At 45.3% G+C, this 17168-nt stretch overlaps 3 protein-coding genes across 3 annotated transcripts in view; 1 reads left to right on the top strand and 2 right to left on the bottom strand.

Moving 5' to 3' along the window:
- The window catches only part of flii (FLII actin remodeling protein), a 53876-nt gene extending 46786 nt beyond the window's left edge, over positions 1–7090 (top strand). Inside the window, exon 32 of the transcript XR_013504970.1 lies at positions 7064–7090. The gene's annotated coding sequence lies outside the window, so the exon portion shown is untranslated. The remainder of the gene's footprint in view (positions 1–7063) is intronic.
- llgl1 (LLGL scribble cell polarity complex component 1) overlaps positions 1–11552 on the bottom strand; it is a 35250-nt gene extending 23698 nt beyond the window's left edge. Inside the window, exons 1-2 of the mRNA XM_071899900.2 lie at positions 11472–11552; positions 8908–9005 (exon numbers count right to left, since the gene is read on the bottom strand). Coding sequence (XP_071756001.1) covers positions 8908–9005; positions 11472–11552 — 179 coding nt within the window. The remainder of the gene's footprint in view (positions 1–8907; positions 9006–11471) is intronic.
- A 1822-nt stretch (positions 11553–13374) lies between these two features.
- The window catches only part of myo15aa (myosin XVAa), a 43979-nt gene continuing 40185 nt past the window's right edge, over positions 13375–17168 (bottom strand). Inside the window, exons 57-64 of the mRNA XM_078284716.1 lie at positions 16242–16319; positions 15761–15857; positions 15494–15654; positions 15282–15415; positions 14797–14930; positions 14284–14417; positions 13841–13981; positions 13375–13476 (exon numbers count right to left, since the gene is read on the bottom strand). Coding sequence (XP_078140842.1) covers positions 13375–13476; positions 13841–13981; positions 14284–14417; positions 14797–14930; positions 15282–15415; positions 15494–15654; positions 15761–15857; positions 16242–16319 — 981 coding nt within the window. The remainder of the gene's footprint in view (positions 13477–13840; positions 13982–14283; positions 14418–14796; positions 14931–15281; positions 15416–15493; positions 15655–15760; positions 15858–16241; positions 16320–17168) is intronic.

Here is a 17168-nt window from a genome sequence, read left to right as displayed (position 1 = left end):
GACGTCAACAGGAAAGGTGAGCACTAACTGAATTCCAGCACGGAGAAATCAAATAACCAAATTGGGCAGAGATGGAAGGAAGAGCAAAGCGGTGGAATTGGGCACAGATTGCTTGGAAAATGATTGACGGAAGTTAATAGGCTAAATAATCAAAAAAGTCAAAAGGAGATGAAAGCTGAAGCTAAACGTCTGTTCTCATTACCCTGGGATGTGATTTTCCAGGGTTTTTTTTAGACATAACACTCCCATTCATTTCTAATGGGAGACTGCTGTTGCCCTGCTTGTATGTATTCTAATCACACCTCTAACAACTTGAACGACTGATTAATCATGCCCTTTTCTAACATGTGCGTGCAAACATGCCACATACACAAACACAATAAAGGGGAATAGCCTTATATCAGATATAAGAGACCCAGATAAAAAGAAACGCATATATCGGAGATAAAAGGAGCAGCCACAAATTCCCAGGATGCCTTACCAGGAACATCAGAGACTTCAAAACCCAAACGCTCACTACTGCCACAGAGAGACTCGAGGCCATAAAACCATCAAAACAGAGGCTAACGGCCGCCAGTCACGGAAACAATGACTCAAAGCAGTAAATACATAGGCCTCCTCAACACAGTGTGGAAAGACAGATTAAAACATCAATAAAAAAAGTATGAAACGAACCACAGACACTCAATAAGACCAGTGAAAGAGACAGTCAATCAACTCAGCAAACCCATGGAGGCGTGCATATATGGGCTTAGTGGATACGGTTTGGAAATAAATATTCAGGGTGATCCTTAGTATCATAAACGGTTTAGAAACAATAGGCTACTTTAAGGCCAGAGGAATGGGAGACAGGAGACGCGGATTAGCCCAACCCCCCGCCTCTAATTCAACATGGGAGACTTAAATCTTGGAGCAACCTGTTGAATGACACAATGGTATTACGCCGCTGATCTGTGCGAGGAAACCTGCGCATGTTAAAGTGTGTAACGTGCAAAGATTCGCTGCATTGCTCACCAGAGAACCCTGAAAACGCACACAATGGGGGCCTACAGTAACTCATAATCACTGAATCACTGTCTCTTCCTCGCACACACACACACACACACACACACACACACACACACACACACACCAGTGTGATTGCCCGGCGATGCGGAGAGTGAGCGTTAGCGAGGATAAAGCGATTTCACGGTCTGAATACAGACAAACAGACGGCATTGTCCTCCACGCGGACACACACACATACACACACACACACACAACAGCCAGCGTGCCCGCTAACGCACACACACACACACACGACAGAAGATAGGGATGGACAGGAAGCAAGGATGGATAGCTGGACCGAAGGATGGATGTAAGAGATGACCACAACCCCACACACACACACACACAAAGAGAGTGAGACAATCTAGGCCAGAGAAGAGGAGAAGTTTAAAACAAAAAGAGCAAGAAGAGTAAAGTGAAGTTATGACTTTAACGTTTAAACTTTTGAGTCATTGTCCCTTGTGTTCTTTTTCTCTAGCTCTCCCTCCTCCCCAGACACAAACAAACACGCACACACACACACACACACACACACACAAACTCGTCAGACGTCTGGCAAATGGCAGTCTATGACAAGACAAGCCAAACAACTCCGCCCACCCACTAGAGAAACAATCTCTTCCATTTGCATCCTCCCCCTCCACCGGTCCCTCTCTCCCTCCCACACTCCCCCTTTCTTTCGTACTCATTCAGGCCGTGCTCTCCCGGTCGCTGGTGGAGTCACACTTGAGGAAGTGGGCATACTTGACTCTCAGCAACAAAATACGACCAAGTTAAAAAAGCCGCCATCTTTTTTTTCTTCCCGTTAATCAATTGACTCTTATCGCCTTACCTCCCTTGTTCTATCCTGAAGTCTCCCTTTCATTCTTCTTCCTACTCCTCTTCACTCTAATTGCCGCTGCTCTTTTTAAGCATCAACATATGCCGATATCAGTTAGAGACTGTAGGATTTTCATTAGGTCCTTGTTGAACTCTGCATGTCTGAAATGCCTGTGGCACATAAGTTACTGCTCGTCCTTCAGTGCCTTTTCCATTTCACATTTCTCTATAGTTCAACTTGTTTGTGGAAGTGTTTCGCTTGCTAGTAAAAGATTTATTTCAAGTTCTCTGGTTTCCTGATGAGGTAATTCATGTAATTTTACAACATTCAGATCGTCTAATTTAGGTTTCGCGTATCGTTTGTTGGCCCTGTTCCTTCTAAATGGGCTTAATCCTTTGTTGAGTATGTAACGTTACCATAGTAGGCGTTGCCATTAGCAGTAATTGTTAAGTTATTGTTCTGAGCTAGTATTGGAGATTTGATTTTATTATTAACTTGCCAAGACACTCACAGCTGGCAAGCATGTAACTAGCGCTGAGCTAGTTTTCACTTGTTACCTCGTCATCTCTCCCTCATTCGCTTCGTTTTCTCTCGACCTATTCCCTAATTTTTACTGTCCCTCATGCCTACTCAGTCAGCCTTTCAAGGATGTGATTTTTCATTGAGGTTTTTTTGGACATACAACTTCAATGGATTTGCCAAGAGAGCTAACATTTTCTTGCGTTTTTGTACTCTCCTGATACCAAAATTCAACTCCTGCACCACTTCCCTACTCTGTTTTGTTCCTCTACTCTCCCATTCAACAGCCCATCCACTCTGCCCAGCTCATTAAGACCACACACCCTTCACCCCTGCAGACAGACAACTTGTTGCCGAGTGGGCTAGTGTGTGTGTGTGTGTGTGTGTGTGTGTGTGTGTGTGTGTGTGTGTGTGTGTGTGTGTGTCCGTTCATCCATGAGTGTGTGTAGGCGCCCTGAGGAGGAAGCTGGCATGGACCGAGGGCTGAGGGAAAGAGGAGGGTGAAGAGGGTGAGCCAGAGACAGAGAGGAAGAGTGAGAGGAATTTAAAGGTCCCGAGGTCTCCCCGGAATATCAATGAGGAACGACTGATAGCGAGGGGACCGAGTGACAGATAGGAAAAGAGAGAGACGGAAGGGGGAGGGGGTGGAGAGAAAGAAAGAGGTGAGGAGAGACAGAGAGAGACAGGAGCGGGGCGAGAAAGAGAGCCGACGGCTAACAGAGAGTAAAGGACCAAAGGTGGATAGAGAGGGAGAGATAGCGAGTGTGTGAGAGAAAGTAAGAAAAAGTGAGAGCGGCGAGGAGGCGGCGTGTGGCGGAGAAGAGAGAGAAAGAAGGGGGGGGGGGGCAGAAGGTTGGGAAAAGGTCAGAACGAAAGCAAGGAGAGGAAGAGGAGAAGAGAGGGAGGAGCAATAGAGGGTGAATCAGAGTCTGGATCGTCAGCTGGCTTTTATCAGACTGACTGAAAAAGAAATTTCAAGACTCTACAACACTAGAAACATCCTTTAGCACATCGCTACCTGACAATAAGATGCCTGTCAATTGTCTTCAACAGAAATGACAGAAAAATATTCACTTTATGGGTGGAAATTTTACATTTCTTCAACCATGCCAAGAACTGTCTCCACCAATTAGACTGATGCAATGCAAACCGCAGGCTACACAGTAGAACATCAAAACTAATTGATGTGACTTGGTACAAAACAAAAGCTGGGAACGGTTGGGGAGAAGGCAGGGAGAGCGGTATCTGAAGTTACAAATGAATGAGAGTTATGTTGGGTAAAAAAAAAAAGTACACTACCAAACAAACAAATAAGGCCCAATTGCCTTCACCACAAAACTAGAGAAAAATATTCACTTTATGGGTGGAAAAACACTGTGAGATTCCTTTTAGATTTCTAACCCTAACCCAACACATTAAGTAAACGCAGCTGTCCCCAGTCAACTTTGCAAGTCATTGTGTGACCTGAGAAGGAACTTAGGAAATAACTCAAGTGAGAGTTTTTGTTTTTGGACAAGAAAAAAGAAAAAAAAAAAAGACAAGAATTTTCCCCAATTAAACCATCCTACAAAAATTGAAGAATTGGGTCAAAAATCAGCATCCATGCTTTCCTTGGCACCTTTGTCCTCTGATTTAAGAGTTGGCTGGGTCAGTAACATGGTGCTTAATTGGCTCAATAAATCTACAGTTTGGTGTTTTTCCAACTCTACAATACAAAAACACTGTGATGTGTTTTTCAGTATCCTCACTGCAGCGTTAGCCATATTCCCTCTGTTGCCTCACAGCGTTTTGTTTTTTTTCTTTCCTTCAATCATAAAACTCACGTTTCAGGCCACACACATACACACACATCTCAAATTCACCAGCCACTCTTACCATTTTACCAACCAACTGGGTGTTTAGAATAGAAAAGTGAGTCCAAATGATTGATGGTTACCTGCCAGGGAGCCCCCCCACACACTATGACCTGGCTTAACACTGGGCCGTAGACCAGGGACTACTGTACTGACCAGAACAACCCGACCCAACAAACTATAAAGGATTCAGGAGATAAACAAATACACACAGATACACAAATACCCTCAGATTCAGGTCAAGTGTATCTGTACAGCCCTTAATCACAGCTACAGTCACAAAGGGCTTCACAACACACACATAATGAAACAATAAGTGAGAACCATGAATGAAAACGACCCTCCCCAACCTTAGAATCTCTATTCATTCACAATTCACCATTCGATTCACCACTTGCCCAGACTGTCATGACTCACTTGCTCGGTGCATGCATCACACATCCAGCAGTTCAGCTTGTTATTCTGCAGAAGCAGAGATTTCCCCAGAATTTCACAAGATCAATTCCCGCTGTGCTATGAGTTTCTCTAAAAACGGGGAAAATGCAATCCTACAACATCAATGAGCTTTTCTTTCCTTTACTGGCCACAGTGATTCCAAAACTGTCCGGCATCTAACCATTTTATCAAGACTAGAAGAGGATCTTTCAACGACGACTGGGAGTAGTTGAACTTACCAGTCACGGCCAAAATTGTCTGGCAATTGGCTGGTGACTAGCGTTAGAGTTTATGCCCCACTCTGCCAAAGATGGTTGTAATTTTTTCTAAGTGAGTCTACTCTAAATATGTGGAACACACCAATGTTAACCGCAGACTATGCATCATGCACAATGGACCTTATTGTATTAGAAAACTTGAAAAAAGTAAATACAAGTAATCTAAAGCTTTTCATTTTCGGATTGTCTGGTGCATTTTCAAAGCCGAGCTGCACACATACATTTCAGCATGTGTGACATATTGAGAGATACGATCCGATGAATCGACGCAAGGCAGGGTGACCACACAGTGTGGTGTGTGACCAACAGGATGTCAGACAGACGGAGAGGGAGAGCTGACAACTGAACACACACACACACACACAGATCAAAGCACCACCGTGTTTGTTTGTGTGTGTGCAAATATTAGCTCGTCCTCTGCCTGCCGAATGGACGATACTAGAGCTTCGCGGTCGCAAAGTTCCAGTGTGACTCAGCATGTAATGGCACCTAAATAAAGTTGTTTTACCAAACAAAGGATATATGTAAATGATAAGTGCATTGTGCTGATGTCAGACGTGTGTGTGTGTGTGTGTTACAAACAGGTATGCAAGCAGCATTTTGTGAACTTTTCATACAGTTTGACCAAACAAAAGCAGATGCCCGACATGCTGAGCTGTAGACTTTTAAAACCCCTCCGGTCTGCGAGCAGCTCTCATCCCAAGCCACTGCACTGGTCGTCCTGGAAACCAATTCAAAAGCTGCCTTTATTAAGACTAGACTCAGCAACAAAGCTCTTACTCACCCAATCTGCACGCACACGCACACGCACACACACACACACACACACACACACACACACAGACAGAGGGAGGGTTAACCCAGGGCAGCGCAACATGCATTCCACGACGGGAGCCTGACTCCCCCAGATCACCCCACCGCCCCCACACATGCTCTCAACACACACACACACACACACACACACACACACACACACAAAACTCCACACCACATTGTCCCCTTCCCCTTGCCGAGCCCCAGTCTGTGGTCGAGGCAGAAACTCTCTGGGCGTAATATGACTCTGTCTTCATAAACAGAGAGAGAAAGGAGAGAGAGAAAAGGGAGAGAACAAGCGAAAGAGGCTGAGAGGGAGAGCATGTCGACTTGAGAGGGAGAAGGAGAAATCGTGCCAAGAGAGAGAGAGAGAACAGAAGTTTAAACAAAAAAGTACCAAGGATTTTGCCATTTTCCACTGCATCTTTGTAATTGGGTCAATAAACTCTACATCTGCTCTACCAAACGTTCAACTTCAACACTCTCTTTTTACTCCTCTCCCTCAACTCCTGAACTGCTGCTGCCCCTGAACACACACACAAACACACACACACAAACACACACCGCCACTCTGGCCGGGCGTCAGTGTGTGCGAGTGGTCTAATCTCTGGTGGGGAGAACCACACATCCCTGGCACTACTGGCTGGAAATGTGTGTGTGTGTGTGTGTGTGTGTGTGTGTGTGACCAGCAGGTATGTAGGGAGGCACCCCTAGGTCAGACCTGAGTCACTGAATCTGCAGGTTTATCAGGGATCATGGACACAAACAAACACACACACTTAATGTACACTGAAAATTAAGTCTATCATGTGTAACTGATGACTTCATTTCCAAAACGTATATTAAAGAATTATGGATCTAGCTGGCAAAAGTGTCAGCCCAAGCATGGTGTTACCACCTATCCCTTAAATCAGGGTAAAATTCCATGACTTTTTCTATGAATTTTCATAATGTCAGAGAGCCTCCATGACCTAAAACTGTTCTGCCTTAGTTAATGTTATTTTTTATTGAACGGATCAACAGCCTGGTTTCTACTACAGCTGGGCTCGCTGTGGAGAAAAACAGATGAAAACCACCATCTAATGCAATAAATGAGTCAAGCGAGTTGTAAAAGACAGTCTGGTATTTTCCTGTCAAGCGACCCATTTGTAAAATTCCCTTGTATTCCCTGACTTCCCCAGAGAATTTACCCAATTCCCTGGCCTTCCCTATCTGGAGCACACCTCTATAAATTCCGTGATATTTCTGAAATTTTTGTTTTGTGGTATCAGTCATTTTGTCAGAGTGTCGTTTTGTAGGTGTCGCTTTTTTTCAAATGGTGGATATCTAATTTTGGAGCAAAACACTGAGTTTTTTCCATCCTCCTTCATGTCTTTCACACTCGCTGGCCCTCATCGCCTGTGCGTGCGTGCGTGTGCGCGTGTGTGTGGGTGTGTGTGTGTGTGTGTGTGTGTGTGTGTGTGTGTGTGTGTGTGTGTGTGTGTGTCTCCACCTCTCCCCTCCTCCGTCTCCCTCCGTGGAGCAAGTGCCTGGTACTACCAGTCTCTCTCTCACACTCAAAGAGCTGATTCTCCAGTCACTGCATCAGCAGAACACACACACACCCACCCACACACAGTGAGCCTTCCTTCACACACAGCAGACCAAATAACCACACGACTGCAGTGAACATACACTGCAAACACTGACAAATTTGATAATATCTGCATGTATAAATCTTCTTGCATTGCAGCACATACTATACACACACTCACAATTGGAAGCACAAACAAACACGCAAAATATAACACATCCTTTTGTGAGGATGAGGAGGGACTGAGCTGAAACTCACCTGCTTCATCCATTAACCATGATGAAATCCAAACATCCAAGTAAACCAACATCACCTCCCAACAGCAGCAGAGCACGGGACTGTCGGCAAGCATCCAAACTGTCCATCCTGCTGTCTCTGAGCAAGACACTGAACCCCTACCAGCTCCAGACCTGCTGCCCTGTCGCTGACCCTGACCTCTGACCTCCCTGTGGAGGAGGAAAAAAGAGAATTTCCCCACAGGGATCAATAAAGTGTCATTCATGGAAGTGGGAGTTGTGTCATGCGACTCAAAAAAGGTGGAACTTTCGACACAACTGGAGCGCTGAGCCAGATGCGTCTCACGCGCCAAACCAATACTCATTTCCATTACAGCTCTACTGAACCTTCCAGCTCATCCTGTGCTGCTCGGCGGACGGAGCCTGGCACCGCCGCTGCCGGGCCTGGAGGTTAGATTCCCACTGGGAGCAGGCTAAAAACGCATGCACTCATGGTACTTTGGGGGCACTAAGGATGAAAAGGCTCCGGCAAACGGCGTATGTCATCCATAAGTGCCGTGCGAGGATGCCAGTTTGAACGGGAACGACAGCTCTGTGGTGCAGACGGCGCACGCAGCGCTGCACTGCCCTACTGAACTGATGTTATATAAACAGCACTGCTGCAGACAGAACTGATCAGTATCTTCTCAACATTTATAAAGCAGTGGGGGAGGCGCTACAGCGAGGAAGCCAACACTGCTGCTTAAGAGAATGTCACAGAACATTTCAACTTAGCTCAATTTCCCTCAAAAAGCACAAACAAGTATGGGCCTAGTGTGGAGAAATCACAATAAAATCAGAATAAAAGTAATGAAAGTAGTTTCTCGTGCTACAACCACAAATAGGATCACAACAAAAATGGGCATTAAAACAAAACATCACAGGTAGAAAACAATTAGAGGAGAAACTCTGACTTCTGTTTCCTACAAAGCGAGAGGAAGACGGCGCTGTAACTGCACTGCAGAGCTGATGTGACGTGGAGATAAACAGAGCTGCACTTCAAAGACGCACACACACACACACACATACATCACTGCAAGACAAGTCTACCAGCCGCCGCTCAGAGGTTGTTCTACAGCTTTCCTCTCCTGAAAATCACAGACGGCTGGTAAACTTGGAAAAGGGGCCGGTGGATTTTGGGATGCATTATCTATTTTCCTGACCTGCAGATGCTTCATGGAGTAACTCTCGCTGGGTTTTAGGAAACACAGCATATTGGAGCTTGTGAGGAGAGAGAGAAGGAGACAGAGAGAGAAAGAGAGAGAGAGAGAGAGAGAATGATAATAAAGGATACATTTTGATGGCTCCTGACTTTGTGCCGATGGCCATGAGCTGCAGCTTGGGGTCAAAGGCCAAAGCACTGGGCTGGTGGGGGAATCCATGCTCCACAGTCTGAGACAGAGACAGAGAGATAGAGAGATAGAGAGAGGTGGAGAGAGAGAGACGGAAATAGAGATAAAGAGACAGACAGAAGAAAGAAGTGGAGATACAAAGAAAACACTAAGATTATTTTTCTCTTCCCTTAAAATACATCCTTCTACAATGTGTTTGAGTGTGTGTGCGTGCGTGTGTGCGTGCGTGCGTGCGTGCGTGCGTGTGTGCGTGTGTGTGTGTGTGTGCACGCGCGTCAGACTGTATAGTCAGCGAGGCGTCTAAAAGGGAGGACTCCCTTAATAAAGTTAGAGTAAAGTTCTTAAAAAGCGGTGATGGAAGCAGCATTGCTTTATTGCAGCGCTCTGCAGGCCTTGTTAAATGGGATTAACATAAATTCACAGCTTTCCTCCTGCCCATGTTAGGAGAAGAGGGAGAGACAGCTGGGAAAGCAGTTAGGGCTACAGGGGGAGAAGAAAAGAAACGAGAGCAGAGAGAGACCCGAACCTGCTTTAAGGAGGTCAGGGGGGTCTTAAACTTTAGTGGCCAGGAACCCCCAACTGGGGACTGAGACCAAAAAACAAAATCTAGGAATGAGACATTTAGCCATGTAGAACACAACCATAACTGTTTTAGCCCTAAAGCATTTGTCTGTCTCTCACACACACACACACACACACACACACACACACACATAGACAGACAAACAAAGCCACATCAAAGCAACACACACACTCCTGTTGAGAGACCACCTCTTTGACAGTTGAGGCAGCTGGTGCCAAACTGTGTGTGTGTGTGTGTGTGTGTGTGTGTGTGTGTGTGTGTGTGGCTGTCACAGCGATATGGACAGTCCATGGACTTTGAACATGCTACATCATTCAGCCCACCTGAACACAGTGTGACAGTGGATAAACATACATCTCTCTTATAAACACACTTTAGACATGCTTCTACTTAACTTGTTTTTCTATTATGTATATTACTTTGTCATGTATCCTTCCCTCCTACTATTATTACTTTTTTTTTTTTATTCCTGTCAAGCACTTTGTAACTGTTTTGATAAGCACTAGGCTATATAAAGTTATTATTATCATTATTATGCGTGTCACCACCTACACACCACTGCTGTTGCTGTGCCATTCTTGTCTCCTGCCAAAAGGGGAACCCCCCCTTCAAAATATAAGAAAATAAGTATCTTGACTGTATAAACCCTATGATATAGTTTATGCATGCATTTCTACATAATCCCGTCAACTGGGATCATATTTTGTCATGCCACCCACTGCTCATGTTCAATTTTGGCTTTCAGCACCAAACTGTTTGGGGCTCCTGCTCTCTGGACCCTCTGCTCTACTTTCTGAGTGACACAGTGTGCAGACACAGCAGCCTCACCTGACCACAGTTGAAGGCCACTGGTGCTCAGCTGGTTTTGCTTTGCGCTGTATATCATCTTAGACCTTGTCAACTGAGCTGCAGCCTGACCATAAGATTATCTGCAATTGTTATATGATATGCACAACTATCAATACATTCCTTATTCCTGACAAATGGGTGCTGCAGCCTACTTTTAGGCCCCCCCACCAGTTTAGCAACAGTGGTCAAGGTGACAACACGCAGCTCTCTGAAAGCGGATCTCAAATTTGTTCATGCCAGGAACTCCTAAATAGATCTATGGGAAATGCCGTCCGGGAATGTTAACTCAGCTTTCTGAGATGTGCATAGAAAGCTACAGATTTACATGGGTTGGTTTATTTCCATGTTGATGTGGAGCCAAAGTTGAGCAGCATGAAACCTGACACTCAATAGAAATGCTTTCATACCCCAGATCCTCCAAAACAGAAACCAAGAGAGGTCTGGGCTCTCAGCACCTACACTACAGCTAGGAAAGACCTGCAAGTCTATACAAAGTATCTAGTTTCTGTTGGCACTAGTCTAAACCTGTGAGGTGAAAATGATAGTGAAAATTGTCCCTCTGACTCTGCAGCTGAATCACGTACTGAGTGCCATCTTGATCAATATATGCAATATGGGTCACACTCACATGAAGCTGAACTGCTACAACACCACTTAAAGTAATCTAGGTAATCTCTAGCCTGGTAATCCCTAACACTCCCATAATCAGTTGTTGATGCTGAATTACAGCAGTGCTGAGTCTGGAGTAAGTTCCGGCGGTTGTTGTTTAGTTTGGACGCAGGCCCCGTTTGGATGAAAACCAATTAACACGCCGTGAACACAATTAAGACAATTAACCGCCAGACGGCATCAGTTCCTCCTGCACCGTCAGTCAGCCAGCCCTGCGCTAAAATCCATCAGCTTCGCAATCTGTAATTCTGTGTTTGTAGGATAGAAACAGAAACAGAGAGCAGCAGCGGGGGAAATGCTGCAAGAGTGCTCGACTTCAGATGTGTTCCCCTTCGAAAAAACACGGCTGGGTTTAGTTTCGGGGAGCAGCAGAGGAGGAACCCCCCCTCCGTCCCGTTACTTTACCTTGTTGAAGGCGAACAGCTCCTGTTTTATCTTCTCTCTCTGCGGGTCGGTGCCCTGCCGACGAAACCTGAACTTCATCATCTTGAAGCCGGCCGAGGGGAGGGGGGGAAACAGGGGAGGAAACACAGCCGAGCCTGGGAACGGTGAATTCCTCGGCGGCAGGAGAAGCGGTGCGGTCGGACGATGCTAAGCTAGCTAACCAACTAGCCCATGCAGGCTGAAAGCGGGGCTGGCAGGCTGCGACGCTGCTGCTGCTGCTGCTGCTGCTGCGGGGCTGCGGCTCTCCTCCCTCTCTCTCCTGGTGCTGTTTAGGTCGTGGGTCTGACCACAACCCCCCGGTTCACGCGAACCCCGCTTGTGTCGTCCAATAAGGGCGAAGAAATCTGCGAGCAATTATGCAGAAACGCCCACACGGCCCAGCGCTGTGGAATGCGATGTTGGATTTGTGGCACGGGACGCGCCCGCATGGTCGGAGTTTCCAACGTAACGTAGGATAACGTAAACTCTTATAAATCGGCGCACCCCGTATGTGAAATTAAATATCGTCAGAGTTTGAAGCCGGGCTGCTATAAAGATAACTGACAAGTTGGCCAGCCAATAATAGACAGGAATTTATAATTAGGCTCTTTCAGTCATCAATTCACAAAACTGAATAGATTTATATTACAAACTTTTATTATTCATAGTCATAATATTTCTTAATGTACAATATTATTCAAGTACATTCGCTGTGTACAATATTTGCAAACAAAAATACATTTCATTACAATCTGATCATCATCATCTCAGTCAGTGCAAAGTATTCAGTGATGTGGCCTGTGAGTCCATGTTGTGCCAAAATTTGTTTGCCATAAAAATGCGTTTCCCCTGGCGTGTCTTCGCCTTGATTTCACGGCAGGGAACAAAATAAGAAAATCATTTCAATTTTGTGGCTTGTTTTCCTATTGCTGGCTTTCAAACAGTAAAGCAACATTTTAAAAACATCCCTAGGTATTCCAAAGAATGAAAGTAGGTTCCCAAAAGTAATAGCTGCCTCCTAATCAATTAGGTCTTATAACTTAAAACCACAAGCATCCATTGATTCTGCAAGGAATCCAGGCTATACATTAGTTTACTTGACATTTTTAAGCACTAATTCCTAATAATGTCCTTGACAAAACAACAACACATAAGGACAAAATGAGGACACACCACCAGGGAAACATTTTTTAGGGGAGACACATTTTGGCAACAATCTACTGCAGAGGTTCTGAACCGTTTTCAAAAGCAGGACCAAAACTATTTTAATTCGATATCGCCCCGGGACCGAGGCTAATCAAATCATACTACTCTTTTGAAATGGGGACCCACCGCAAAGAGAACCATGACCCATTATGGGCTTCAGCTCATAGTTCAAGAAACACTGGCGAATAGGTTTAGATGCTAAAGAGTACAAGGCCAAGGCAGAGCAGGATGTACAGAGTTCTGGATACAAACTTCTAACTAAAAACGAGAATGAGTTAGATCTGTATCAAGTGTCTAGTCCTCACATTGCATTAAAGACACTTGCATGCATTTCACTCAGTAGTGTGTGTGTGTGTGTGTGTGTGGGAGAATATGGGCGTATATACTGACTTACTGGATATACTGTGATCCTACTGTACCATCCTGTACATGTCAGTGTTATTTATAAGACTGATAGACGGGTGAACTCTATACACCCTGCTCTACTATGTTAATGAGGTCGGTATAAAACTCTACACTTCAGTTTTCACTTCCATAATGCCGTACATCCATCACTTATAGAAACATTATTGCAATTAAAGTCTATATCAAAAATATTCTATTTTTGAAATAGAGGTAGATACAAAATATTTATGAGGCATGAAGATGGATTTTGTGTGCGTGTGTGTGTGTGTGTGTGCTATAGCAGGGTGATTTCGCTCGGTGGCAAGGTGAGTCTCTTCTCTCTGACTGACAGCAGGTTCTCCATGTGCATGGCAATGACCCGGCACAGCTCCAGACCCTGGACACACACACACACACACACACACACACACAAATAACATGGCATAACTAAGATAAAGCATTGGATCAAAATGCACATAGACAAATGACATGTTTCATATTGTAAGTGCTAATTACCTTTGTTTTATCTCTCTCTCTTTCTCTCTCTCTCTTTCTCTCTCTCTCTCTCTCTCACACACACACACACACACACACAAATAACATGGCATAACTAAGATAAAGCATTGGATCAAAATGCACATAGACAAATGACATGTTTCATATTGTAAGTGCTAATTACCTTTGTTTTATCTCTCTCTCTCTCTCTCTCTCTCTCTCTCTCTCTCTCACACACTCACACACACACACACACACATACAGACCTGCTCCAGCTGCAGCTGTATGATGCGCTGGGTGAGCAGGTCTCCTATCATGATCTCCACATAGGGGTAGCTGGAGCCTGAGGTGGGTCTCTGGGTACGAGTCGACTGCACCTCCTTCAGAGGGAAACGCACCATGGCCTCCTAATCACACACACACACACACAAAAGTTTTAAGATTCTCATCTAATTTCCTTTTGTGTGTGTTTTGTAATATAAACAACATGGATGTACAGGAGCAGACAGTGGACAGTATCACCAGCAGATGGAGACAAAGGCTTTGTTTTGAAATTTCCCCACTCACATTTTCCCAGCCGGTCCAGGGATTTGAACTGGCAACCTTATGGTCACAGACTAGATGTGTCAGACTGGATGTGTGTACGAGTGCATATGTGTGTGTGTGTGTGTGTGTGTGTGTGTGTGTGTGTGTGTGTGTGTGTGCATACATGAGTATCCTTGTTGAGGAAGTGCAGTCCGTTCTGATTGACAGACAGGATGCACGGGGCTTGGACGGAGGCGGAGCTCGAACTCTGGATGTAGAAGAAGGAGGAGCCGAACATGGGGAAGGCACTGACGAGACCTGAGCGAAAACACATGATGGGTCAGCTCTAATCTGCCAGCACATTCTGGAAAACAAGCTGTTACTTTTACGACAAGCGAGTCAGTGCGGCTTGGGACTGCATGCATCTTCAGTTACTTTCCAACACAACTTTCGGAGAAGTCCAAATCACTAACACCCAAGAAGAATTGTTTGGATTCAAATTTGGCCGTTGTTGTAGAGGCACATGTTTCAATATGCTTACTATACCACATTTGAGAAAGAATGAGCAAGTGGCTGTTGCATTACTCCTGCAGGATTGATGAATAATGAAGGACCTCTATGACAGCTACTGCTATACATTCATTCTGTGAGTCAGTTTCACACACACACACACACACACACAGAGCTGAGGTCTTACCTAGGAACTGTGCGCGGGCCTGGTACGGGTTGAGGGGCTGCACCTGCTGCATGTGCTGAGTCGTCATATTCAGCCAGTGCTGGGAACCCTGTTTGCTGTAGAACTGAGGGGGGACACACTCCTGCACCTCATGGCTTTAAACACACACACACACACATACACGGAAAAAGGCAGGCATACACTCAGAGGCGACATTAATATATTATACATGTGCATGCTTGCTTGTGTTTACGGTATAAACATGTGGCAGTGTGTTTGCATATTTTTGCGTATGTAAGTATGCGTGTGCAGCTTGTCCTACACGAGTGTGCATATATGCATGTGTGTGCTCAGATTGTGCGTGACTATATGTGTTTGTATGGGTTTGTGTGCAGTTTGAGTTAGGGTTCAAATGTAACCAATCACGGCGCTGAAATATGGATGGATAAAAGCAAATATCCAGCAAATGCCATATGTAATATGTGTATTTGTGTGTGTTTACTTACAGGGTGGGCAGGTAGAGGGTGTCCTTGGCACGGTGCTGTAGGGCGGCCAGCCTGGCGACCTGCTGCAGATGCTGTTCACTGGGCTTACCCTGAGGAACCACACTCAGCAAGGCCTTTAGGTAGTCTGGCAACACCTGGGGCAGAGAGACGGAGACAGTGAGTGAGTGAGAGAGAGAGAGACAGAAATGTAGATCCCTCCATCTGGGTCCTACCTGGTTATAGTGCATGGTGACATAGAGCTCGTTGTCCAGCTTGAGAGCCAGACTCCAGATGACTCTCCTGAACCACAGACTGTAGTTGGCGTCCACTGGCTCCGCCTCGGTGGCGATGTCCAGGATGTACTCCCGCTTGTTCAGCGGACGCACGTTCTGACCTACACAGACACACAAACACACACAGAGACACAGAGTTTAGCAGTTACTCATTTAAGACTGTCTGCATTTTAGTTCTTCAGTGTGACAGGACAAGATCCTTCTCACCTCTGTGTGTGACCACAAAGATGGCGTATTCATCCATGGCCTCCACCCTGTGCAGGTCCATCTCATAGCAAAGCTCCTCGATGGCATCCAGCGCCACCTGAAACAAACACATCCGTTCAGCATCATCATGTGGAGCCACAGATGCAGCCTCTGTTTTTCGTTCCTAAAGAGCAGCTTGAAACCAGTTCTTTCACTGCCTCTCCTACTGTTTTCACAGTCATTCTACTGTTCCTGTGTTCCTGTCACACTGGTAGCATGGTGGGACCAAGCCAAGAGCCTGCAGTCAGCTCCACCAATCAGAAGCTAGCTCTGTCCAAGATGTGAATCATTAGTGTGCACCAGATTTGGCCACAACTGTTCCTGGCCCTGTGTACTGAGCATGTATGCTGCTTTCCCTTGTGAATCAATACAATAGAATTTCACTGGATGTGTGTGTGTGTGTGTGTGTGTGTGTGTGTGTGTGTGTGTGTGTGTGACTCACAGAGCAGGTCTTGATTTTCAGGTGCCTCTCGATCCCACCCGGCAGCAGGAACAGCTGTCTCTTGGAGCTCCGCCCAGCCTGCACACCAATCAGAGAGAGCGGAGTGAGAGACCTGCAGCCAGACACCAAACAGCTGGAAAACAGGATGGGCACCTGGTACCCTCCCAGTCATGTGACGGGCTAACACCAGTAAAGGAGTGTACTGCTGCAATCAAGCACATAAATAGCCGGCAGCAGCAGCAAAACAAACTCACACCTAAGCATGACAGATGGAGTAAGAAGAGAGCATCACTGCTGCTGAATGTAGTTGGATTTAGCTTATCATAGTTAGAAACCCTATAACTTTACCCTTTCCAAGAATTCATGCCAAATTTACATGTTGCCTCTCCTTGTAGCAACTGATAGTGTAATAACTATCACATCATAACATTATCCATTATTATTATTATCATAGTTGCAACTAAGAACTTTTAAGAATAAGAAGAATGTTATTCGTTATTCGTAATTATCATTATGAATTATTAGTCAATATTATTATTACATCATCAACTAAAAATCACCGCGGATGAAGTAATAATCACCAGTCAATGTACTAGTGATGTAATGTTATTGGGATTCCTGTAAATTATTACATTAACAGGTTTCATTTTCAACCCATTTAGAGAGACATTTTTATTACATTTTTACCAGTTATTTCATCATCCAGCAGTTATTACTTTATCAGTTGCTATGTTCCTATGTCATGTGGTTCTCTGTTTGAGCTGTTGGCTGGTTTTCACCGCTGATTCAGAACAGGCAGGTCAGCAGCCAGCCACCGGGAGGCCCAATTTAAAACAAGCATGAAGTACACCCCCGCCCAACTGGCAGCCCTTAAACAAGCGCGCCCACAGAGACCAGGAGCCAGGAAGATTGATTGTTCGAAAGAGA

The sequence above is a fragment of the Centroberyx gerrardi genome, chromosome 7 (assembly GCF_048128805.1).
Source record: "Centroberyx gerrardi isolate f3 chromosome 7, fCenGer3.hap1.cur.20231027, whole genome shotgun sequence".
Lineage (NCBI taxonomy): Eukaryota > Metazoa > Chordata > Actinopteri > Beryciformes > Berycidae > Centroberyx > Centroberyx gerrardi.
The sequence above is the reverse complement of the archived record's forward strand: the minus strand, read 5'-3'. Positions and strand labels throughout refer to the sequence as shown.